The 27,202-nt window shown below is 33.5% G+C and overlaps 1 protein-coding gene across 1 annotated transcript; it reads right to left on the bottom strand.

Annotated features, from left to right (window-relative positions):
* Positions 1 to 24,046: 24,046 nt before the first annotated feature.
* Positions 24,047 to 27,055, bottom strand: LOC143918130 (facilitated trehalose transporter Tret1-like). The gene is made up of 7 exons (XM_077439846.1): positions 26,845 to 27,055; positions 25,542 to 25,865; positions 25,321 to 25,471; positions 25,137 to 25,244; positions 24,842 to 25,059; positions 24,556 to 24,753; positions 24,047 to 24,481 (listed from the first exon to the last, which is right to left on the bottom strand). The coding sequence occupies exons 1-7, from the start codon at positions 27,046 to 27,048 to the stop codon at positions 24,158 to 24,160; spliced, it is 1,527 nt and encodes a 508-aa protein (XP_077295972.1). The 5' UTR covers positions 27,049 to 27,055; the 3' UTR covers positions 24,047 to 24,157.
* Positions 27,056 to 27,202: the final 147 nt, after the last annotated feature.

The raw sequence follows: 27,202 nt of genomic DNA, 5'->3' as shown, positions 1-27,202 counted from the left end.
ATGTAAATTTGGTTGACATTTTCGTTTACATACATAGATTAGGATCTCTCAGGACCACACACGAAGCGAACGGTAACTTCCGATTTGTTATGCCATTGTTGCCAGAGATCGAAAAAAAAAACAGATTGTATCCCTTGGCTTTTCATGCTCGACGGGTTAATCTAAACGTCCCCGATTTACATCCCCTAATTTCAGGTATGCGCCGTAAACGTCTGGGAACCGTTTTTTTTCAAAACCCTCCGTAGAATATGACGTGATAACAGCTTTTTAAATGACCCTTAGAAAACCCCCTTGTAAAAATGAAGTCGTTTCCGTCGATATAAATTGATCTATCAAGTGATTTCTATCGTTCGACATTATTGAATAGGGCTGTCAATCAAAAGTTAGGGTATACAAATTTCGAAATCTGAGATACAGATGTAATACTTTTGAAGTGTAACTCCGTATGATACGTTAGCCCAAGTTGTCATGTAAAGAAATAGTGAAAAGTGACACACGTATCAAAGGCAATAGGAAGTCATACTATAAGTACAGTATATAATACGGTGACACGACAACTCGTTCACAGATTTTCCGTAAATCGATAATGCGCTCCAGGCATTACGTATACGGCCATCTCTTTCTCACCCCGTCTGTTCACCATGATCTCGTTTACTATGCCATTACATATGCAGCCATCTCTTTCACAGACCGTCTGTTATCGGTGAAAAAATGGTCTGTGAAAGAGATGGCTGCATAATGGCAGAGTAAACAAGATCATGGTGAACAGACGGGGTGAGAAAGAGATGGCCGTATACGTAATGCCTGGAGCGCATCATCGGTTTACGGAAAATCTGTGAACGAGTTGTCAGGTAACCATATAATACAGAATGAAGACCAAAACAAGTATTAATGAGGTAGAAAAGTGAGATTTCAAGGAAAAACAAATCTTGTTAAACAACACTGTGGAGACCAACGGATTGGAGATTATTCAACCTAAACTAAATTTGACCCACTGAATTCGAATATGACAACGATTTTTGATGTTTTCTTCTCGTTCACGAGTTGTAAGCGTTTAAAAAAATGCACAATTTTTACAGAATTTTGGCTTTTGCAATCTATAACCCAAAATCTAGTATCGATGTGCCAAATGTGAATCAATAGTCGAAAGTTTTTTCTAGTGATTGTAATTTTTTCGAATATTCGAATATTTCGAATTTTACTATTCGATATTCGAATAGTTGATGAAATCGAATAATTGGAAACACTACTTGCGACTGATGAATGACCCACCTAGAACATTTCATATTGTAATTTAAATTCATTTGCCGCTCGAAATAATACATTCAGACGAACTAAAAAAAATAGTAAGATGAGAACTAATCCTTATAAACTTAAACAAATATATGTATGTATGTAGAACTGGTACAATAAACGCATGATTCAAAAAATCCATCATTCATTCTACTCATACATGCTAACTTAATCATTCATACATGCATTCTAGGTTATAAATCTTACACTATGTATAGACTATACTCCAAAAAAAAATGGGTCACCGTATGTATGTATAGTACATTCTTCACACCTCATATATTGGGCTTGGCTTCTTATGGTACAAATAATTTGTAAAGGATTGAATTTTTCGTCATTTTATTTAATTACAGTAGTACATACAATGTTTGACTACTGCTGATCGATAAGATTGATCGTTCTGGATGTTTCAGACTTTTCGATGATCGCGAAACTTTCCAGCTGTGCGCTGATGACTTTTTTACACGCACCATTAAACTGATTGCCTGAAATATGAGCATTCAGCGTGGTGGTTACCCGACCGACAAACGCCATCGACGATCGATAACAGATAGCTTTTTTTTTATTTCACTTTTAATTAACAGGAAACGAGAGTTACCCTTCGTCGGACATTCCGCTTTGTAGGAAAAAATCTCAGTGTGTTATATCTATCTATTTATCTTTACACAGCTCGTTTCGGAACGGATACAGTAGAAGTCGATTCGCAGTTTAGATAAGCGGATTCCCGATAGGACGTGTGCTATTCTCTCAGGATCGTAATTACACGAGATCGTATGTTACGCAGGGGTTTGTGATTTACTGTGTGTGTGTTTGCGTATGTTACGGCACTTGGGAAGTGGCCGATGCGGAGCTGGATATTTCGAGTGGCGTGACAGGAGTGTCTTTTAATTGTTTACTATACGCTCGTCAGCGGTTCTCAAATGACGGGGTGTGTCAATAATCGGGTACGTTCATGCGTGTTGAATTGCTATGCAATCGACTTTTAAAAGTGGACAGTGTTAAAATAAATATTACGATATTTCGAAAATTTGTTTAGTTATGAAGGTTAACTCGTAGACTGCATATTACATATGTATGTATTTACCTATAGTATATATTCATTTGATGGTGCATACTTTACATGAAAGTTCCTGGCTTGAAATTTTATGACCCGATAGTTTGAATATGTATGTATATTTGTATGATTCTTCAGTTATAATTAATCTTCAGCTCTCTTCTTCAGTTATAAGTGCTATGTTTCGTCGCAGGCCAGCAATCATTAATGATATTTCAATCGCGTGTCTTGAAAGTGTGGTTGAAGATCTTTGAAATCATTGCAAACAGTTACAAATGCACTTCTTTTACGTTCAAAAAATATTTTATAAGTAATATATAAATCTAAGATAGTAAAATCGAAAATAATGACAAATTTCTTCCTGTATTCCTTTTATCTAAAACTAATCCAGATTGCTAGTGCTTATATCACGCTCCTTAAAATGAATTGATGCACATATGTATGTATCTTACTGGTATACGTGACGAGCCAGAATGTTAAATTGCAGAAAACACAAATATCGGAAGGCAAAGATCGAAAATCGAAAGATCTTAAGTCGAAAGTTCAAAAAAAGGGTGCATGGTAAACGGTACATACTCACGTACATACTCACTTAATTTGCGCGAGCAGGATACAACAGGAACAAGAGGAACATGCTTTTCCTCCCGAATTCTGCGCGCGCACATTAATATGGGAGGAAAAGCCTGTTCCTCTTGTTCCTGTTGTATCCTGCTCGCACAAATAAAGTGAGTATGTACCGTTTACCATGCACCATTTTTTTTTGATCTTTCGACTCAAGATCTTTCGATTTTCGAAATATCGACCCAAAATACACAGACACACATACACACACACACACACACATTTTTCTATATCATGAAAACGTGATCAGTGATCGATTCCGAGTTCAAATCAATCAATATCTCTAGCGACTCTAACGTAATTTCGTTATTTTTAAAGTTCAATTTCAATGTCAATGAGTCTTGATTTTTTGATTTTTTAAATTCCTTTTATTATTACTAAATTATGTTCACAATACATCTTATATATATTTTAATAGCTACTGATCTACTGATCATTTTATATTTTACAATTTTAATTTAATTTTGTTAATAATTATAGTATTATTATATTATTCTAATGTTAATGTATAGCATAATAGGGAAAAGAGCTCAAAAAATATTTACAATTCTTATAAATGCTCATAATACATTTTATACATATGTATGTAATATTAATTAAAGACTCTCTAATGTCGACGATTTAAAGCAGATTGTCTTTAGGTAATATGTGTTTACACCTGAAAGATATAGACATTCTATTATCACTGAGACTCTTCACAAGTGTGTTAGTATGATTACACTGAGCAACAAAAAATCAGACCGGAGTCTAATCAATCTTTACTAAGTTAGACCCACTGAATTCGAATATGTACCCACTGAATACGCTCATATCTCGTAAACGATCGCGAACCAACGAAAATCATTATCATATTCGTATTCGGTGGGTCAAGATTAATTAATCTCCGCTCTGGTATTTTTTTTTGTTGCTCAGTGTTATTAGTGATTCTGTAATAGAATGTACTGGTTAGTTTATTAGTAATGTATGTGACTAACGGAATATTATTTATGGCATGCAGTTTTTTCAGGTTAGTATACATGGGTGTGTTATAAATTATTTTTCGGGATTTATTGTTTGGAGCTTTGAAAGGTTACACTGAGCAACAAAAAAAAAAATACCAGAGCGGAGACTAGCCAATCTTTACTAAGTTTGACTCACTGAATTCGAATATGATGTTGATTTTTGTTGGTGGGTGATCGTTTACGAGATATGAGCGTTTAAAAAAATCCGCGATTTTTACAGTTTTTTTGGTTTTTGCGGTCTTTAACTCAAAATTTAGGATTGTTACGCTCAAAGTGAGTATTGGAATCAATAGTCAGATATTTTTCCTATTAATTGTTATATTTAATTGCTTTAAAATACTTCTAATTAATTGTCTAGCGAATTTTAAAAGTCAAAAATATATTTTTTTTTTACGGATTTTATTTCCGTGCTATTTTTCATTTATTCAGTGGGTCAAACTTAGTAAAGATTGGTTAGTCTCCGCTCTGGTAACTCAAAAACGTGATTTTTTGTTGCTCAGTGTTATTATTGGAGGCGTTATTCCATATAGGTGCATTATATTTATTATTTTGCGAAATATTTTTCGAAATGATGAAAAGTAGACTCACAGTCCAATTTTAAATATAACAGCTCTTATAAGCAGAGGTAGGATAGTCACAGTGCTATCCATTGTTCGGCAAACCTTTAACAATGCATTTACAGCCTTTGAACAATACACGGCCCCCTCTGGCTCCGGTGACTACTTATAAGTAGAGGTAGGATAGTCACAGTGCTATCCATTGTTCGGCAAACCTTTAACAATGCATTTACAACCTTTGAACAATACACGGCCCCCTCAGGCTCCGGTGACTACTTATAAGCGACAACCGTATTACATAGTACCTATTGCAGAGATTGTATTTAAAAATTAGCCAGATGGAAAAAATAAACAATTTGACCCTTTTAATTTTTAAATCAGAGTGGAATTGTTTGGAAAATGTCGAAGTCGTGTTTTTATTCAATGACTCCTCAGAACTGCTTAAAAGTATCCTTTAACATAGCGCGACGAGCGTTTCACCGACCCAGTACATTTCACACGTCGATCGATCACCCGTGACAGTTAACACATTGCATCTGAAAGTACACACCTGCTGAAAATTTCAACGACACACACACACACACACATGTGAAAACATGAAAATTACATACGTAATACACGTTCATATGTAATATATGTGTGCAATGTGCGCCAAATGTGTGCGTGTGCCGCTAATTGAGGTGGTGTCGCGGCGCCCGCGGGCTTTGGACCACCCGCGATCAGACCGCACACGACGACGCGTGGGTGGTCCAATACACTATATGTATATACAGAAAGACTATGTGCATTGTATATATACAGGGTCTCTCTCTCTCTGTGTGTGTGTGTGTCTATCGGTACGAATCGGTGAGCTCGATTCTTGTTGGAAAACGCGACTATGATAAACTTGGCACTTTCGATTCTTTTTTCATACATACATGCTATGACAGGTCACCCAATCGATACTATGGATGGCTAACTGTGTACAAATTAAAAGCACATCATTCAATGTAGGTATTCAGATATTAATTACAAACGCCCAGTGGTGTCACCCTAATGTACGGTTATCTGTAAAGCCCGGACCCTGAGGGGGCTGTATATTGTTCAAATGTTGTAAATGAATTGTTAAAGGTTTGCCGAACCTTTTTTACAAAGGATTTACAACAATTGAACAATAAACGGCACGCTTCCGGTCCTACCTCTAGTTATCAGATTTCATGCAAGTCAAACCGGGACACTAAAAAAAAATCAGCTCTTTGACTTTTCTATAGATATATGTTCAATTCAAGTATATCAAGAATATATATAATTTTTTTTTTCTTTCTATTTTTAATACATGTAAATAAAAAATTCTATGATTACAATGAAGAAACCAATTTTCTAAATTTTTTTTTTTTTTCAAAAATATATAAAACTTTCATCAGACTTAGACTAGAATACGCTTTTAACATATAGAATCCTCATTTTAAAAAGGATATTACATGTATTGAAAGGGTTCAAAGGAGAATTACAAAGATTCCTTCTGAACTCAAATCACTTTCTTATAACAATAACGAAAGATTGAAAATAATGAATCTCACTACTTTGGAGACGAGAAGAACTAGAGGTGACTTAATCGAAGTCTACAAAATACTTAATAATCACTATAATTGTCATATGTTTAATCTTATTACATTCAACGTAAACACTCACCTCAGATATCACTCGCTTAGACTCCAAAAAAAAAATCTAATAAATTGATCAGAGATTCTTTCTTTTCAAACAGAGTGGTTTCAGTTTGGAATAATCTTCCCAATGATATAGTAACTTCTGATAACGTTAATATTTTTAAGAATAAACTTGATACTTTTTTTAAAACTAAAGGATTTCTGTAATTCTTCTTTCCCATAATCGTATTTCTGTTTGTTTTTGTTTATATATATTTTTTTTGCTCTCTTATTTTTATTTTAATATTGTTTTTTTAATGTATTTTAATTTTTCTCATTTTATTTGCATATACATATGTATAATTTGTTAAAATATGTTTGATCAAACCCCTTGGGTCTATCGGCTCTGCCGCCTCCCCCAAGTATATTAAATAAATAAATAGACTTCAATGAGAGGATTAGTGAAAAAATCTAATACGGTTTTTTTGTGGTTTTTCTTCAGTTCAGAAAAAAGCTTTTAAAGCTTCAAATAGCTTTAGAGTGCGTTCTATTGCAGGTAATAGACAAAAGTCACCTAGTTTTTGAATTTGAGAGTAGAATTTTATATTCAATATTGGCAAAATCACAGAAATATTTTAGTCTTTCTGTTATGACGGTGTCTATTCCGCGTCTGCGTGTGACGAATCATTCTGAGTGTGAGTGTGAGAAAATTATCGATTCAAGATAAATTAATCGATGTCTGATACAAATTTTTTGTATACACATAGTTCTCCAGAAAGTATAACACACAGACAAATAGTTCATTTTCGAATATTGCCACAGTGTTTACCAGACTGTCTGCTCCAGACATCGACTTTTTGTTTATAGTTTATGTTAATTCTGAGTTAAAAACTTTTGTAGGAAGTTAAAAAGTAGTAAACCGGGACATTTGGGCGTCCCGAGAGGTTTGTTCGGGACACTGGGACACGAGACACAAAACTGGTGACAATCCCGATTAATCGAGACGCCTGACAACCCTATCCTAATGGTTTTCATGGGTTTCCGGAAACCCGTTGTTAAAAATCAAAAAATCCAATGAACTCGTAAATTTTGATTAACTACTTTTGAGATTATGTCGACGATAGCGATTTATCAATATATCGAATTCTGAAAAGTATCCAAGAAGGTAAGAAAATAGCTAACTTTTGCTGTGAGCTCTGCAGAAGCTGAAAAGGGTATTTAGTTTAATGAATAATATTCCTAATGATCAAAGAAATTGTGCAACTGTAGATAACATATTCCACTTAATGACTATTAAACTTCTTGGAAAGCCATTTTCTGAATTCGATGCAAAGCCATTTGTTGAATCGTGGTTACATCAGGGGCATCACACTGATGATGAGTGATGATACTACATAAAATAAGAAAAACCCACTGTCTGTGTATTAAAATTAGCGACGTAAAAAAATCAAATTACACGATTGAATAAAAATTTAGCAGCTAGTGGATGTATAAAAATAAGAATTTGGAATATTATAACTAAAGGATAGGGAGCGTGCTTTTTCCAGGAATCGGGGCGGTTTGGCTATATTTACAAAGCTAGAGTACAGAAAAAAAAAGTTCGGCGAACATTTAACAAAGCACGGCGAACAATTGAGTAATGAACGGCGCGCTTTGGGTCCGCTCACTATATAACATTCAAGTAATATATAAGAAAAAATTTCATCCAAGTCACTGTTACGTAAAAATTAAAATTTATATTTATTTTAATAATACTGCCTTGGACGAAAAAAATTATATGTATACATATATTGTACATATATATAAATTTAAAAAAATTGGAAACCCGTTGTTACAAAATTGGGTGACACCACTGCAAACGCCACAAGGAGATCGGCCGCCTGTGTCAAAAATATTTTTGCTGCCTCAATAACAATTTCACTATTTTCAATAATTAATTATTTCACCATTTTCAATAACTCTTTCACTATTTTCAATTACTTCATTATTATTTCCCGATACTATATAATCATATGGAGATCAAAAAATATTCGGGATCCAAAAACGATGAGGTTGGTTCGATCGTTTGTGGATCCCGAATATTTTTTTATTTTCTTCTAATTTAGATTTTTTATTAATTTATATTATGCGCCCGATAAACGTTTAGTTTTCCGTTGAGACATCGTTAATTTTAATGTTAAAAAATAAGAATTCGTTAATATTATAAAATATGGACTTATGGACATAAAATATAAAATATACATACATATATTGATGTAAGTACATAAAATGTGTATTTATTTATTGGTAAATCGTTTTGTATATGCAATGTTAATATGTAATAGATAATTATAGCCACAATGTGAATTGTTGAACTGTATCAATCATTGAATGTTTGTAATTGGTTTAGATTATATAAAAAAAATGAATATCAGAGAAAATACTTCTCTTACATTAGATATTTATGAGCGTTACGAATAATATTCGGTTTTCATTAAATCCATTTCGATACTAGAGGATGTTTTACATGTTTATATACATAACTGTTTTGATTGAGCAATTTAGTTTAGATCATCAATCGATTTTTTAATCAGGCTTAATTTGCAAAAAATGTATAATTTTGAACTCAAAATGGGCATTAAAATCTATAATCATCTTATTTGATTTGAGTTGGTCATCTTCAAAGTGGTGCCCTTGACCAGTGGTCCTTTTTGCATCAAAGACTGGTCTAAAACTCATCTAGTTGTTATAAAATCTGTATTTTTTTTATTGTTATTTTGTATTTTAGAGGAAATCCAGAAGTTACAATAACTTCTATACTTATGTATATTATATATAAAAGTGTACAAAAATTAGCAGGAATCTAAGTTTATATTAAAGGAAAAGGACGACTTCGTGACAACGATTCAAACTATATAACTTAAGAATATTCCTATATAGTACATACATAGTATTGAAATTCTAAGCATGTAGTTAAAATGGCAGAGACTGGCAAATGCAGAAAAAATGTGAAAATTATCTTTTATATCCAATAAAGGATGAGTAGAGAGCGAAGAAGAAGTATCTTCAATAAAATCTAACAAGCTTTTCAGCAGTTGATTGGGTTTTTGTTGTCATTTTTTTCAGCAGTAGCCGGATGTCTATTACAATATTCCAAAAACACATTCGATCTTATGTAATTTATTCATTCTGTTAAAAGGCAATGCATATTTGACATTCGTCAGTAGAATAAAATAAAGTAAAAAGACGAAATGCGTACACACACAAATAAATAAACATGAACGTTCAAATATTAAACTTACGCTCGTTGAAAAAATAAAATCGACACGGTCGTGGGTGTGAAGTTCTTTACATAAGCTGCTGTTATTTGAGCTTCTTAAGCATCGACAATGATATTCATCCGATCCATAAAAGGAGGGTAAATGTTGATCGTTATGTTCATTCAGCTCCACCAGTTTGACAAGTGCCAAATAAAATCGAAGAAAGCACACACAAACGATGATACTAAATCTCAAACGAGAAAAAAAAAGTAAAAAAGACTTCAACTCGTTTTTATTTTCTAGATTAATTAGATTCGCTAAAAAGTCGAAATCGATCGACAAAAACTTGTTTGTTTTATGTATTTAAATAATAATAAAAAATGGATATATAATATGGACGAAAACTGGGTCAAGATATACATAAATGTATACGGACGAGTTTAAGGATTAATCTTTGATTTTGATTTTGAAACTAGTTTTCTATATTTGCCGACAATAATATTACCATTCTTTTTAAAAGAAGAAATCGATTGTTTTCAAACAAAACAAAATGTAATGATTTAAAAGCGCCTTATAGGAATAATAATATTGTATATTTGTATTTGAAAATGCAGTGCAATGCATTGCAATTTGCATATTCATTACAGGGTAATTTTACACTATTATGCTCTCAGGGAAGTAAACTAGATCTCGTGCAATACAAATTACCAGTTTCTGAGAAAATAATGACTACAGTTTTTATTAAATAATCATGGAAATGATTATTATTATATTGGAAATCCATTTCAGACTTTCTCATAGTGTATATTTTGCATATTTAACTAGCAGCATACATACATCGGTGGTTAGCGTGAACCCATCAACTGAGTGGTGATGGGTTCAATCTCTGGCCCGGTGCTGCTGGCGGTGTGCTGGCTGGGTTGGATATGTGACTACAGCTCAATCGTTTCCTATCAGAGATTTGCAATTTATCTGATTTCATTGAAAGTTCCAACAAATTGGCAAATTGTCCTATTTCTTGCGAAATTCGGATTTTCAACATCTCGAATTTGCAGATTAATAAATTTGTTGCAAAAGTGCAAACCATGTTTGTCAACTTTCTCCATAGATATCTGTATTATGCTCTGTAAAATTTCTCTATAAATTATTTATCGATGTTTATAATTGGCCAGGAATACGCATTGGGGTTTACCTGTTAAGCGTTCCTGGCATAAAATAAATAAATATGATTCTCAAGATATAGCGGATCTTTAAAATTAAATCATTGGACATGACTACTGTGTAGTGCTAAATAAAAAAGAACCAGGTCGGTGTTTAATTTTTAAGACCCCCCCCCCCGCTTTTTTCCTTACTAAAAAAAAGTTGTATCCTAATATTGGTAGTTCAAATATTTATAAAAAAAATCAAATAATAATTAACATGCATCCTCCTGAACGTCTTTAATTTTGCAAAACCCATGATTGTGTGTCAACAGCAACATTTCCTTTTAGCAATGCTAAAACCATGTAATATGTATACATATGTCAAAAAACTATCAAATTTTAACATGTGAATTTAGAGATGACTAATCATTTAAGATGAGTTCCCTCATTTTATTTATCCTCAAGTGCGGGTCAATCAACAAACAATCAACGAATGTTTTCTTTCGAAGTTTTGGGTGGTTTTAGATAAAAAAGCCAATAAATTTCATTAAACTTCTTTTAAGTTTTGAAGATTACTATTCGATTGTGGTCATCGAGTGTTAGAACGAGAGTCTGCTCACAATATTTAGAATACAAAATTTGATGTGAAGTCAAAATATTTTTTAATTGTATTCGAAAAACAATGTTTATATCAATCAAAGTGCCAGAGCGGCGACCTGGCTCAAAAATAAGTACCAGGGCGGCGACCTGGCCCGACTACACCACTGCAGCTATCATTTGGATTCCTATTCTTCAGTATTTTCTTTGATGTCCTGGAACAGATTAGTGAGGAAGTGAAACTTTAATTTACAACACTTTCCAGTTTTCAAAATAAAATGGTGGAATAATTCTCTATACTAAAAGATTTCGTATAATACGAAAGTCATGTATGTAATTGTCGGCGGCCCACCTACATGTCATGGAAACGATGCGCACTCTGGAATTATGTACTGGCTGTTACCTTTGCGCATCTTTTCCGGGAGTAGGGGTAGGCCGTCATACATATGTACATATGTAGATTGAACGACTTTTTATTCGTATATTTGGTGTTTCCAAAAATGAATTGAATATTGCAAGTCTGCAAATCACAGATCCGTTAAAATTCAAGAGGTTAAATTGAATAGGGTTCACATATCTTTGGAGTACCGGTGTTTAATTGCGGGTCGTCGAGCACCCCGCGGCCAATAACTGCACCGTCCGACAAATCGGTAATTCGAGCTTCCAATAACCGATTCAAGCATCATCAGCTCGATTTTGCCGACCTGGGGCGAAATCGTCCATCATCAGATCCACCGGTCTTAATGACCGATTGTTGCGACGCGAGCGTACTACGTGCTCAATTGCAATCTAGCCCCAGCAGATTCATTCAAATCAGCGAATATCAACTTTCACTGGAACTAAGCGAGGGAGTAGACACTTCATCTATCAACATATCTAAAATTTAATACGTGCCTATATGTATAACGTTTCAAGCCAAGTCCTATCTAAATCAAAAAGTTGATTCGAAAATCGAGATTTGGATGATGTTGAATTTAGATAGATTTTTACTTATGATATATTCAAAATAAAATTGGGACCAATTGTTTTCATTCTATATACTAGAGTAAAAATCTATTCTATCCAATATTTGGTTGCCATGACAGGTAGCCCTAAAGCGACACCTATGGCCAAACTTGTAAATAAATTCTACAATGTAGATGTATTTATCAATCAAAAAATTCGGATTTGATACAAGCTTGCGAGAAGCGGAGAGGGGATGCTGATTTTATTGGATATGTCACAAAAATTAAGTTAGATAAAATGACAAATTCTAACAGGAGGTGGTCGATATGGATTTAATAACCATTCAAATCTTGCAACGTACATATATAAATCGAATAATTATTTGATTCTAGCCGGGATTGGAACCATCTACCTCTCTACTGGTAAATAATGGCTTAACATACAATTACGGTAAGGCAATGTTGTAGGCCAATTTGCCAAAATGATGTCAGCTGTGGGAGGTGCAACTTGAGGGAGTAGACCACGTATGAGTCCATCAGCTTAATTTGATTGATATTGACCTATTAGATGTCAATTAAACATTTCAAATATCACACAACTACCAGCACAGCTCAATGATTAGCGTGTAATGCTTTCAACAGACTAGTCACGGGTTTAATCCCTGGCCTGGTACTGCTGGCCAGACCTTAGATAGGTGACTCCAGGTCGATCGCAGATCGCAGTATCACAGTTTGCCAATTTATCTGATTTCATTGGAACGGTTCCAACAATTGGTTCCAACATCTCTCACAAAACACAATTTTATAGCATTTTGAATTTGCTGATATATAAAATGCTGTAAAATATTTATCAAATTGGTCAATACATTTCTCTATGACGCTCTGTAAATTGTTTAGCGATCTTTATAATTGGCCAGGAAAGCGCATTGGATGTTACCTGTTAGGCTTTCCTGGTATATATATATACATACATATATGTATGTACACATACATATGTATGTATAAAAAATAAAATAAAAATTTAAACTAGGGATTTCAAAACTTTTTACGACGAGGTCCGAATAAGCATATTTCACGGATAACATTTGAGGACCGGATGGGTGAGATTCTACATTTTTCGGAAATTCTATAATATTTAACATTTATGAGAGGCTAACGATTTGGTACATATTATGGGCCTCGAATCGTAATTTGGGAACACTTGATGAGTACTTGGTCTATATACATACATAAGTATTTTTCACATTGATTCTCTGTCGTTCCATATAATGGAAGCGATTATGGAGTGGTAGTGAATTTTCAAGAATTGGTCATTTATTTGGTCCATTTATTCACGTGTCATTATCAGAACCGCAAACATGAAATTTGTACATGGAAGAGATAATTTTTCAAAAACCGCTATTGTACAAGCGTGCATCGAATTGGACTTCCACGAATATCCATCGCGCGCACAATTGTCACTTTGACGTTTCGCAAACATATTTTACGGCTTAACGAGCTATTTATTGACGATCGTGGGAGGTCCCAACTTAAAAAGTGTGTATGTGTGTGCCAAAAAGACAAAAAATAAAATGTAAACTCGTATTTAAATTCACATTTAATGTATCCGGTCGCGTAATGCATGAAATGCACTCGGCAGGACATTGCGTCAATCGAATGCGTAAGAAGAGAAAACATTATGACCGTACAGACTTACAAATAAATAAAGGGAATACTTAGCTATATCCTTATTGTTGATACGATGCACTGAAAATGGTTTAAGTGGGTGATTCAAAGTTAAATTGCGTATATAAGTTGGTTTTTAATGTCTTGGGTATTCTGATTTTTTACCTGGAAAAGTACACAAAAACTTATTTTCAAAGACGTGGTTTTCATAATTGGGAAGAGGTTGCTTATATTTAATGTCTCGTGTTTCTTCCGAGAGAACTCGTCCTGAATCGTCTCTGGAATATCACCACTTGACTTAAATCTTCTGGGTCGTCAATAACTTCTTTCGGACGACTTGTTCCATGCATTTTGGCACTGATGATACCGTTCTATACAAACCAATATCTTAAAAATGCAATACTGCTTCCCCATACAATACATTTATACAGAATTTATATTCAATATATTCACTGAAAGCAAAGGCGAAATTATAGCCCCTACCATACACGATAGCCCAGAAGGATCACAATTAATTAATGAATACCAACGTGTAAGAGTAACGTTCGATAAAATAATGAGATGGGCACCTCACATTTAGGCAGCGAAGTGCAAGGCGATGCGGGGTATATCCTCAATATACCCAATATTTAATCTAGTTCTTTATCAACTCAAAATAAAATAAAATTATATCACGCGCTCATATTTCCATTATTAACCTATGCTTCACCTGTATGGAATAACGCCTCCAATACTAACCTTTCCAAGCTCCAAATAATACAAAATAAATCCCTAAAAATAATTTATAACACACCCATGTATACTAACTTAAAAAAACTGCATGCCATAAATAGTATTCCGTTAGTCACAGACATTACTAACAAACTAACCAGCCCCCTCAGGGTCCGGGCTTTAGAAATAACTAAAGCCCGGATCTTGAGGGGGCTGTATATTGTTCAAATGTTGTAAATGCATTGTTAAAGGTTTGCCGAACCTTTTTTACAAAGGATTTACAACAATTGAACAATAAACGGCACGCTTCCGGTCCTAACTCTACTAATAACACACGTGTGAAGAGTCTTGGTGATTACAACAGTGTCTATATCCTTCAGGTATAAACACATATTACCTAAAGACAATCTGCTTTAGATCGTTGAATTTAGACAGTGTTTAGTTAATATTATGTATAAAATGTATTATGAGCATTTATATGAATTGTAAATATTTTTGGAACTATTTTTCCTATTATGCTGTACATTAACATTAGATTAATATAATACTATAATTATTAACAAAATTAAATTAAAATCGTAAAATAGAATATGATCATTAGATCAGTAGCTATTAAAATATATATAAGATGTATTGTGAACACAATTTAGTAATAATAAAAAGCATTAAAAAATCAAGACTCATTGACATAACTTAAACAATACCAAAATTACTGATGCACTTTAGAGTCGGTGTAGAATCCTTTGGAATACTGATTTTTTAGTTCAGATTGTATCTTCCATGATACATGTGAGGAGCAGTAAAAATAGCCAACAAAATCAATAAAAACAGAGTAAAAAAAAAGTACCCTCTCGATTTGTTATTTCAGTTTACTGCTCTTCGAGACATATCATTTGCAAATTTCACGACTTCCTCGAACAGTTCAACGAACGCTCCATTCCATGCGACGTTTTTCCTACATTGTGGCAACTGCTGTCATACTAATTATTCTGCTGCAAAACATCTCCAATCTCCGAGCCGTTCCGCGGCTAAATTTAACAGACAGCTCGAGGCAATTAGCTTCAAAACGAGCCGGCCGCCTCTTATCTGCATTTAGCAGTTGTTGCAAAATTGTTATGTCGTAGCGGAAACGCGACGGCAACAACTCGGTAATTCGTCGGATGTGACTGGAGTGGCCTGGTATGGCCTGCATATAGTCCATCCGAGTGACGGTCGTGTTCAACGTGGGTGGTCCTCACCTGAACAGAACACCCGGTACTCAGTTTCAATTATAAACATATAAATAAAACCGAGACGCGTGCCTACACTGTACATTTGTACAGCTACACGGTGGTCCCGAGATCTGCATTCAAATGTGCATTCGTTTTAATCGCGCGAACAGCGTGTGACTGTTATCTTATCAAAAGTTAACATCAAGCTTATTTATTACATTACTAGTGGCCTTAGTGCACACATTTATTCACTTTGTTAAAAAGTGAATTTTTGAAATCCATGAAGTGAAAAGATCACTCACCCAGTGGCGTAACTACTGGTTACACGACAATTGGTTCAAGTCCAAAAGGTTCAACGACAAAATGTACCCGACAGTTAGTGCACTGACAAAATGTACCCGCGACAAAATGTTCACGCAACAATTGGTTCACGCGACAATTGGTTCACGCGACAAAATGATCTATATATAGTGGGGGTAAGCAATGCTTACGGAGATGAGCCATAAATCGAAAAAATAACTGTTCAAATTAAGACACGTTTTGCGGGAATGCAGGTAATGATAAAATATTTCGGTTTTTCTTGTACCTAGGAGAATTATTAATATGCCGGAATAATAATTATTAATATGCCCTAAAAATAATTTATAATACACCCATATATACTAACTTGAAAAAACTGCGTGCCGTATATAATATTCCGTTTGTTACAGATATTACTAACAAACTAACCAGTAGATTATATGACAGAATCACTAATAACTAGAGGTAGGATAGCCAAGGTGCCGCTCATTGTTCCATTGTTGTAAATCCTTTGTAAAAAAGGTTCGGCAAACCTTTAACAATGCATTTACAACATTTGAACAATACGCGGCACCCTCTGGGTCCGGGCTTTAGTAATAACCATACTAACACACTTGTGAAGAGTTTCGGTGATTACAACATAATGTCTATACCCTTCAGGTATAAACACAGATTACCTAAACACAATCTGCTTTAGGTCATCGACTTTAGAGAATCTTTAATTACTATTATGTATTAGATGTATTATGAGCATTTATAAGGATTGTAAATAGGTTTTTGAGCTCTTTTTCCTATTATGCTGTAGATTAACATTAGAATAATATAATACTATGATTACTAACCAAATTAAATTAAGCTGTAAAATAGAAAATGATCAGTAGATCAGTAGCTATTAAAATAGATATAAGATGTATTGTGAACATAATTTCGTAATAATAAAAAGCATTTAAAAAAAAAATTTGACGGAAAAACATATTCCAGACCATTGTTCGAATCTCAGAAAAAATATCTAGAAGTTTTCTCAGATCAATTCGAATCTCAATTTACACACGTACTTTTATTAATAAAGAAAGATCTTTCTGAAACAATAACCATAAGGCAATCTTAAGAATTACTTATTAACAAGTACAGTTGTTTAAGAGTGATTTTTCAGAAGTATATACCACATTCATGTTATTTTTTACTCTTCCGGTAACTGTGGCTAGTGAGGAAAGAACATTCAATAAATTAAAAATAATTAAAGATTACAAAATAAATTCGATCGGTCAAACCAGACTCCATGAACTATCAATCGAGCACAAAGAAGCAGCCAAAATGGACCTCAAACAATTAATTCATGATTTTGCAAACAGTACGGTTCGAAAGAAGAAATTTTAAAATAGATGAGTTAAATTAATAAAATTATATTATGTACCTACATATTGACAATAATTATATTTATATTAATACTGCGTTGCGAAACCAAAAATTTGGTATTTCGATTTTAAAATTCGAGGGGGGGGGGCCTTGATGATCTTTTGCTTACGGGCCCAAAATTCCAAGTTACGCCACTGCGCTCACCACGAGCTTATTATCGAATTTGATTGCTATTTTTCTATGATTATTATCATTTTATCTATGAAGAGAAAACGTGAACTCGAATAACGAATTGTCCAATATGGTGGCGTTGAAGAGTATTACAAAAACAAAAGAACAAATAAAATGGACAGATTGAGCAATGTCTGACAGTACGAATAATTAGCGTAAAGTGGGACGAAATAAGCATTTTATATTGTATATACTTGTGATCCGGTGACAGAATTGCCAAGTTTTTGGAACCGTTTCCAATGAAATCAGATGAATGAGTAAGTTCTGATAGGAAACGTTCGACCTTGGAGTCACATATCCAAGGTCTGGCCAGCAGCACCGCCAGGGATCGAACCCATGACCACACAATTGAACGCACTACACGCTAACCATTGATCTATGCTGCTGGTTTATTTCCCACATGCGAAATATGTCCACGATATGCGAATCATGCTTTAATATAATATTTGAAACTTAATAAACCTTTTACTTAAAGATTAAAATTTAATCTCTTTTATAACTTCAATATAATACTCTTTATAAGTTATCAATATTGATATTTGAAGAATATTTGAATATAAAATTAGATTAATAAATAAAAAAAAAAAATTAATTTAAAAATAAATTATAATATTTAGAAATTTAATTAAAATATTGTGATTTCAAGTTTGGATATTTTCGATTTGCAGTTCGAATACGTTTTGCAGTAGCAGTATATTTGTAGAGATTGATGTAAAATTTACTATTTATATATATATATTTTTTTTTTTTAATTTATAAAATTTACTATATATATATATAAAATTTATGATTTATAATCTGTTTAGTATTCTCAATTTCTCGGTGCTAATCATTTTCAGTGTCTTTCGATTCAGACCTATAGGCTAACTGACTCTTATGATATATACAGTGGTTTTGAAATAAAATTATAATTTTAATAATGATATTGCTCATCGTTTCATAAATTTTGCTTATTTTATTCGACTTAATAGCCAGGTTTGTTTCCAAATCCACCAAAACTTTATCTTTACTGCTAAAATTGTATCTTTCCACTTTTAATTTGATTGAATTTTTTATCTCCAATCCGTGTTGATGATAATCTTATTCCAATTGCTATTTATTGACATGAGTAATGTATGTATTGATACAAATCTCAATATGAATAGGACTTTTATTCTCGTGTCTCCATGCGCGTTGTGTCTTCGCATACGCCCTGTGTCTCCGTGCGTGACATGTGCATTCGTGTTCTGTAGACGATGGTACGCTTGTGTCTTCATGCGCGCCACGTTTCCTAATTTAAAAGCAGCTTAAATTTCATGTTCAAAGAATACAACGTTTTATCAATTGTGTCTTGCTTCTTCTATTATAAATAGAATTTCAATTTGTAATGTGTACAATTGTGCACCTGCTCGTGAGACGGAACATGAGAAAACCTAATTTTTATTTTTGGCATCTTATCTACTCTCTTCAAGAATACCTGTCAAATGAACAATGAATACTAAACAGATTATCCGGGAACACCCGCTGACCCGTCAATGTGCACAAAAAGCTTAATAACACAAATGAAAAGTCAGTTTGTGACACTCGAAAACGAAGTATGTATGTATATAGATTAAAGTATCAATTCGGAGAAAAATACTTTTAAATTAAAATACAAAATTAACTTAGCCTTCCTATACATATGTACATTCATACATAGATTGAACATTCAATTTCATTGACATCAAAAGCTTTTTTGTGAATACAAAATCGGAATATGAATTCATATGACTCCTTTTGTATCGAACGTTTATATTAAATGGGATTTTGCGCAGTCGAGGTTATAAAATCAGTTTATAGACAACTTTTGAATACAACTTGACGTTGGATATTAAAGTGCACGAATAAAATTGTGCACAATGACTACAGGAAAGGCAAATTTATTATTCAGTTGTGGTTTCAATGAATGAATAACATATTTCCAATATAACCTTTATATGACCAGAAAGAAATAGTGATCGTTGGATTTCTCGGAAAATTTTGACGCGAAAGAAGCGTTGGAGTTGAATAAAATAAAATAACTCAATACTTTACCACACTTTACTGTCGAACGGTTCAATTCGAATTGGCAATTAGCTCAAACTAGCCTTCGGAGAAATGCTTGTTGATGAGCATCATCAACTCAACCCACTCTTATTATATGATCGTACATAAAGAAGGAATTGCATACTATTCAAATGCGTTGCAATGTTTTTGTCATTGCCGTTATAGAATCTCCTTCTTGGGAATTCTCGTTGTGCAATTTGCACAAATTATCTCTTAGAACGTTTAAGCAGTGTCTTTCAAGCAGCACCTCTTACCCTTTTGATGATTGCGAACGTGCATACTGAAGAGTCGTAAGTGGAAACCGTTTACTTCTGGGTAAAGGGGTTTTAAATTCTAATGCACCTACATACGTGCTGGAATAACTGAGGCTGTTTTTCTGCTTCGTAGGGTTCTCGTCTGTTTATCTAGGTCTAATTTTTTTTCATCTGTGTGCACTGCGATAGCAACTATGTATGTGTTTTGACTGCGTATCTAGTAGGTTTAGAGATTGTTGGTATATGGTTGTTTGTTCGGTGAACACTGGTAGCCAAAAACTCGACCAGACGGCAAACATTCGGACGGATCTCTTCACATTTTTGCCAAAATCAACATTTCAAAATGTACTCTCTATCTGGGTAAACAAACAAGGACTATCTTTCAGAAGCGTTGCCAAAGTTTGCTTTTTGAATTCCTGAAATTCCAGTCTGACTTTAATCGCGAAGACGTTTTAGTGTTGGTTTTTAACACTGGTGTAAAAATAAAAAGGGGCACTAAAACTATTTTATTGTTGAATAAATCATTTGACTTTTTCTGGGTAAGCATTGATTGTGTGCATTTTACGAGGACGTGGACTTACTGGGTGGTCTTGATAAACATGTCATTATGCACACAGTTATCGACGTTTTTTATGTTTCATAATCATTAATAAGATAACAGTAAAAGCAATAATGAATAACAAAATGTATTAAGATTTTAAGTTCATGACATTTAATCGTTGCAAGCCCTTTATTTTAAATTGAAGATCTTAAAATAAATATATCACAAATATTTTATATTCATCAAAAAATAATAAATTATATTAGAATAGCGTATTCAAAGAAATTTACGGTGCTATAAATCATTCCATGTGTCAATTTCTAGAATTTGGCTGCGCAAATATTTTCCATCATTTTTTTTAAACTCATTTTCTATGCAAATATATGTATGTATTTGTTAGATATTCTCATAAATATCCCAACCCTTTTTCTACCAACATAGTTTATGTATTGAATAGCTATCTTATATACCTATGTAAATTTATTAGATTTCTGAATGATTGTGATGTTAAGGTCGATATATTTAATATTATAATATATTATGTAATATACATAGTTGCGGTTTAAAATAAGAACAAAAAAGTCGTAAAAGAGTTGGCCGAAAAAAGATTAAGACCGTATAATTACAGGTCCGTGAAATTAAACAAACTGACCTATCATAGATTTCATATTCTTTTCGGCCTAAACAAAAATAGACGCACCTGCGGCTTCAAAACTGTTTTGAGGATGATTATTTATTCATTTAACAGCTCTGTATGTAGTGTGTATAAAAAAAAAAAAATTATACTTATACTAAGCAGGTTATCAATAAAGCAAATCAAGAAAGCAGGAAAGATTTTTATATCGTAAATATAGTAGCATTGAAGCGAAAAACCATATTTTGATTTCTATTAAAACATCATTTGGGCAATATATAACATACATGCATATGTATGTTTACGCTTGTGGGATATACATATGTATATATACATATTTATAATTAGAAAATTTTTTTTTAACTGGATTGGTCACATACATACATGAAACCTAACGTCAAACTATATGATTTATATTCTTTGTAGAACAAGAGTTTTTCTTATTAAATATTTAAATACAAAAATACATATTTCTATTAAAGATGGCAATCTAATCACTGTATTATTTTGAAGAATTTTGTAATATATCTATTTTTTATATATCCCGCCATTTTGTTGATGTTTCTAAGAATAATGGAACATTTGACCACACCAAAAATTTATATGGTTTAATTTATAATGGAAAACTGATGGTTGTATTAAATTTATTATTGATTTATTAAATTTAATAATAAATTGAAATAAAATAAAATAAATTGTTGCATTAAATGTATTGATGTGTTTAAAATCGATTTAAAAGCGAATAAGAGTAGGTATATAAAAAAATATATTATGTATCAAATACATGGGTCTACCTCACGGGACCGAAAGTGAAAAGGTCGAAAAAGAAAATATCGGAAGGCAAAGATCGAAAATCGAAAGATCTTAAGTCGAAAGATCAAAAAAAGGGTGCATGGTAAACGGTACTATGTATGTATATATACTATATCAGTGGCATGCGGTGAAATTATCTTTCTTTTTGTCACACAGCCTTGTTTAATGTGATTCGGGAGGAAAAGCCTGTTCCTCTTGTTCCTGTTGTATCCTGCTCGCGCAAATTAAGTGAGGATGTATGACGGGGGGAGAGAAAGTTTTACCGCACGCCACTGATATATATACATACTAACCATTTTTCATATGTATGCATAATAAACGAATATTTTCGACTTTTTCACTTTGACTTTTTCACGGTCACCCCAAATACATATCTATATAAGCGGTCTCCGTGACGGGCCCGAATGCGAAACGCCCGAAAACGCAAATATCGGAAGGCAAAGATCGAAAATCGAAAGATCTTAAGTCAAAAGATCAAAAAAAAAAGGGTGCATGGTAAACGGTACATTCTGACTTAATTTGCGCGAGCAGGATACAACAGGAACAAGAGGAACAGGCTTTTCCTCCCGTATTAATGTGCGCGCGCCGAATACGGGACGAAAAGCCTGTTCCTCTTGTTCCTGTTTTATCCTGCTCGTGCAAATTAAGTGAGTATGTACCGTTTACCATGCACTCTTTTTTTATCTTTCGATTTTCGATCTTTGCCTTCCGATATTTGCGTTTTCGGGCTTTTCACATTCGGGCCCGTGAGGTAGACCCGTATATAAGATGACTACAATCTGAGAAAATCTGGTCAGATGAAAATCGCCAAAGGAGAGCGCGTGCGAGCCACACTTTGAGCGACACGTCCTGCACAAAAAACGCACTCCATTTCTACGGTTCAGTCTATTCTCATGAATAAACCAGTTTTGTGGTCCAGGGGGAGAAGAAATCTCGTCCGGCTAGTTTTTTTCCGCCGTTTTATTTTTCCAGTTCAAATCCCCCAGGAAAAAAACACCTAATTACGGGGTTGCTCAGCCTCCACGGTGCAACACCCAACCGAACAATCTCCAAACGAAAGCAAATTCGCTCAAAAGCAAGTGTCCCAGAGAGCATGGACCGATCGATACACAGTAATTATATCTGAAGTACTCGTATGCACGTAGCATGTGGATAAATGGAAGGCGGTGATGATGATTGATGCTGGCGATCCGATTTCGCATGATGATGTTGAGATGGGGGCCCCCGTTAATGGTGATAAATCGAAACTGGCTGAACCTGATGGCGTCTCGTGTCGAACAATACCGCCGACCTCGGATAGACCACCCAAGTTGTCGACTCACACATACCTACTACAAAACATAAACATGCTCACGAATGTATGTATGTATGTATTTCGTGTCTATTAACTTGGTACTAATCCGGCTTGGTCTCTTGGTGATGCTTACCTGTCGAGTTTATGCTGATTTTTGTGAAATTGGTACATTTTTATCACAGGTGCAAATATGCATGCTCAAGTATGTACATAACATACATAGAACGCTTGGGATTAAGAATTTTCAAATAAAGCGTCGAAGAGTACAGTTGTACATAAAACATTGTTCAAATTTTTTAAATGGTTTCATGAATATACATATAATAGTTTATTGTAATTTAATTCTATAATATATAAAGGAGGAGTAGCATAATATATTTCTCGTCTATACTTATTTTATAATAAGACTATAAACTTGAATTTTTCATAACAGAAGCTTTCATGTTGTAGTAATATAAGGTTTTTACAAGAACTGTACTGGATTTTTTTTTAGTATCTGTCCTGATAAGTCGTGAGATAAAACCAGTACACTTTTTTATCTAATAGATGAATTTAAATATACAAAGCCTTCAACGAAAATTATGTCTCCTATGAAAATATTGGCAAATTAGTCAAATATTGTCTATGTTTAACAGGAACATATGCATCTGCCCAAGGATTTTTTTCTTTGATGAACAATATGTGGTCCAGTGATAAAACGCAATATTGAATGTTAAATTTTAAAATGTTTGCTCACCGATAAGCATAATTTAAACCAGTTCTGTGAAGAATTTTATAAGAGCATTAAAGAAAATTAATTATTTATGTTAGTTTTTAATTATGGAAGTATTATATTTAGAAAAAAAAACTAAATCAGTGGTCAAAATATTAATGAAGAAATTACATATAAAACAACAAATGAATAATGTATTAAAATTTTATTCAAATTGAACTGTGTATTATTTTAAATTTTTGTTTACATTTAAATTTTATATTTTCAAATCGAATGAAACTTCTTAGATAAAACGTGTTTAAGGTTTATTTTTCTTGTCTTCGTCACTGAAGCTGTACAATATGAGTTTGGACGATCTTTCGCGTCTGCTCAAATCATAAAAGCTTTTACGTTGAACCTTTTCAGTTCCAGACAGTTCGTACAAAATTTGTTCCAGAGGTTTGCCTTTCGTTTCGATGAGGAAAAAGTAAAAGTATATGGTAGACCACAGTGCCACAACAGCAAATATCCAAAATGTAGAAGATAGCCCGATAGCCTCCACTGATGTTGGAAAGAAAGTCAACAAAATAAAAACCGAAGACCAAACATACGTCATAATGATAGCGGTAGCCAAATCTTTCACCTGCGAACGAAAAAAGTACACGTTAATAAAAACAAACATTTATAAACAACGCTTTAATTTCAGAGATTAATTACTTCAAGATCGAAAATTTCCGATACGATGACAAAAGGAATAACAGCGATTCCCATATTATATGCGAAAACCGCTAAAGGTAACGCAATCAACGGTATGTAATTGACTACTCCATGATGTCCATCTCCCATCAGTTTCAAGCTAATACCCAGAGACATGTGACAAACGAACACAATTGCGCTAGAGGTGATCTGCAAAATCTTAAAACATCACATTTATTAACCATATGCACAACTTTTATACTGTTTACAATATCACCATCTATCTTATACCGAATGTATTACTTACTCTTCGTCCAGCTTTATCCATCAAAACACATCCGATTGACGAACCTGCCAGGAAGAAAATAGCATACAAGATGGAAGCCAAATCTGAAGATATAGGACTTCCAGCGTCATTGAAAATATTTTTCGTGTACGTGGCTACGGCGAACAGACCCGTGAAGGTTTGAGCAGTGACCAATGTGAAAGTGATATGCAATCCAGAAAGCCCAACATTGGTAGTAACTATAAACATTAATCAAATCTGAAACTAATACATTTATTACTATAACTAATCATAAAGTAAAATTATATATACTTACATAGTAATTTTATCATATGCATGAAGTTTTTGCCTTTTTTGGCTTGTTCTAATGTTTTTGGAACTTCTCTTGTTATTGGAATGTATGTTTCTTGTGATGACGTTGGTTCTAAAATAAAATAATAATTTCCAATTATATTTTGTAACATATATATAAAAATATTATGTGTTCTAAAACTACTCACTTTGTGATTTTTTAATGAAAAACCCTTTTTTTTTAGATGGATCTAAAGGAAGAGCCAAACCGAGCTGCTCGGCTGTGTCAGCAAGCTCTTCACTTAATTGCTCACAATTCAACGGCAACTTTCTCAACCAGGCCAACGATTTAGCAGCAGCCTGATAGTTATATTTTCAAATAAAATAAAATCATAAAAGAAATATATAATATAAACCACTTATTAATCACCTCCTCGTCTCCCTGTCGCAGTTTCTGTGAGGGTGTTTCCGGCATGAACCAAAATGCTACCAAGAAAAATATCGGCCCCGGCAATAGTATGAGAGCCAACAGGTGAGGATCCACAAACATTCCAACTATAAAGGTGAATAAAATTCCCACTCCGTACTCAACCATCATCAGCGATGATAGTAATCCACGATACTCTGGCTGGGCAGTCTCTCCGATGTACAGAGTCGGCAAGGTGGTGGAAGAACCACCAGCTAAGCCACATAGGAGTCGACCTGTCAGCAATATAGCAGGCGATCTGGCATTTATTTTCATCGAGAATCCAATCTGAAAGTTAAAAACTTTAGTGGTACGGTAGAAATGTAAAGTATGTATGTAAATGCAAAACGACGGAGAAGTAATATTGTTTCATCATTGATTTGTTGTAATCAATAACAGATAAAATCTTTTATTCCAATCCTGAAATGCTTCAATTATATGTAGTGAATTCAATCAAACGAATGCATATACTTTTATATCAAATCACACAGGAAAAAACGCGGCACATGGTTTTTTTTAGATGCTTTTAAATATGCCAAAAAAATGTGGCATGCCCAGCACATATTCAAGGCACACACCGTCCCAAAACCACCCCCTGGAGTGTTTTCGGTAAAATTTTATCCTTGTATTTATCCTTGCTTGACAGTGATCGATAACGGTGTATCTCATATTTGAAGAAATGTAAGAGATCCCCCACAGTGGGGAGCCAAGCACACGATGTAAAAGGATTGTAAATAGGTTTTTGAGCTCTTTTTCCTATTATGCTAATCTAATGTAGATTAACATCTATAATAATCTCTATTGTAGATTAACATTAGAATAATATAATACTATGATTACTAACCAAATTAAATTAAATTGTAAAATAGAAAATGATCAGTAGATCAGTAGCTATTAAAATAGATATAAGATGTATTGTGAACATAATTTCGTAATAATAAAAAGCATTTAAAAATCAAAATCAAAAACACGATGTACCATTCTTCCCTATGTGATTTCGCCCTAAATGTCAAATTTAAATGAAAGTTTTTTTTGTATATTTTTGTATTTACATTGATCTAAATCAATATTAAAAAAAAAAATAAACAACAAATTGTTATATATTGTTATAAATTGAATAATGTGATGAATAGAAAATGATCATAAAGTCGCTTACGAAAGTTGTTTTCAGACCTGAAAAATAAATGCTTTTCCAAGAATTAAATTTTACTTCCTTCTAACAATGAAATATTTCATATTATATTATATAATATATAATTTACCATACCACAAATACTATGCCCGTGAAATATCCACCAGCTTTCCGTCCAAATTTTGTAGAAATGAAGCCAAAAATGGGCAACGCCAACAAAGCACCGATTGACACCAACGAGCCACTCAAAGTGGCCTGGTCAGGTGTAAAAAATCCTGATGATTCCAATTTTTCGACAGTTGGTGAAGTCCATCCTATGGCACAACCGAAGCAAAACATGCCAAGGTTGCCTAAATTCAGCATTCCGTCAGTAAGCGTGAAAAAATCATAATGAAGTGATTATATGTAGGTATATTAAAAGCTTACATATGAGAGCCGCTATGATTTGATTGTGTGGACGCACTTTGTATATAGTGTTTTTTGTAAAAAAGTT

The sequence above is a fragment of the Arctopsyche grandis genome, chromosome 10, assembly GCF_051622035.1.
Source record: "Arctopsyche grandis isolate Sample6627 chromosome 10, ASM5162203v2, whole genome shotgun sequence".
Taxonomy (NCBI): domain Eukaryota; kingdom Metazoa; phylum Arthropoda; class Insecta; order Trichoptera; family Hydropsychidae; genus Arctopsyche; species Arctopsyche grandis.
The sequence above is the reverse complement of the archived record's forward strand: the minus strand, read 5'-3'. Positions and strand labels throughout refer to the sequence as shown.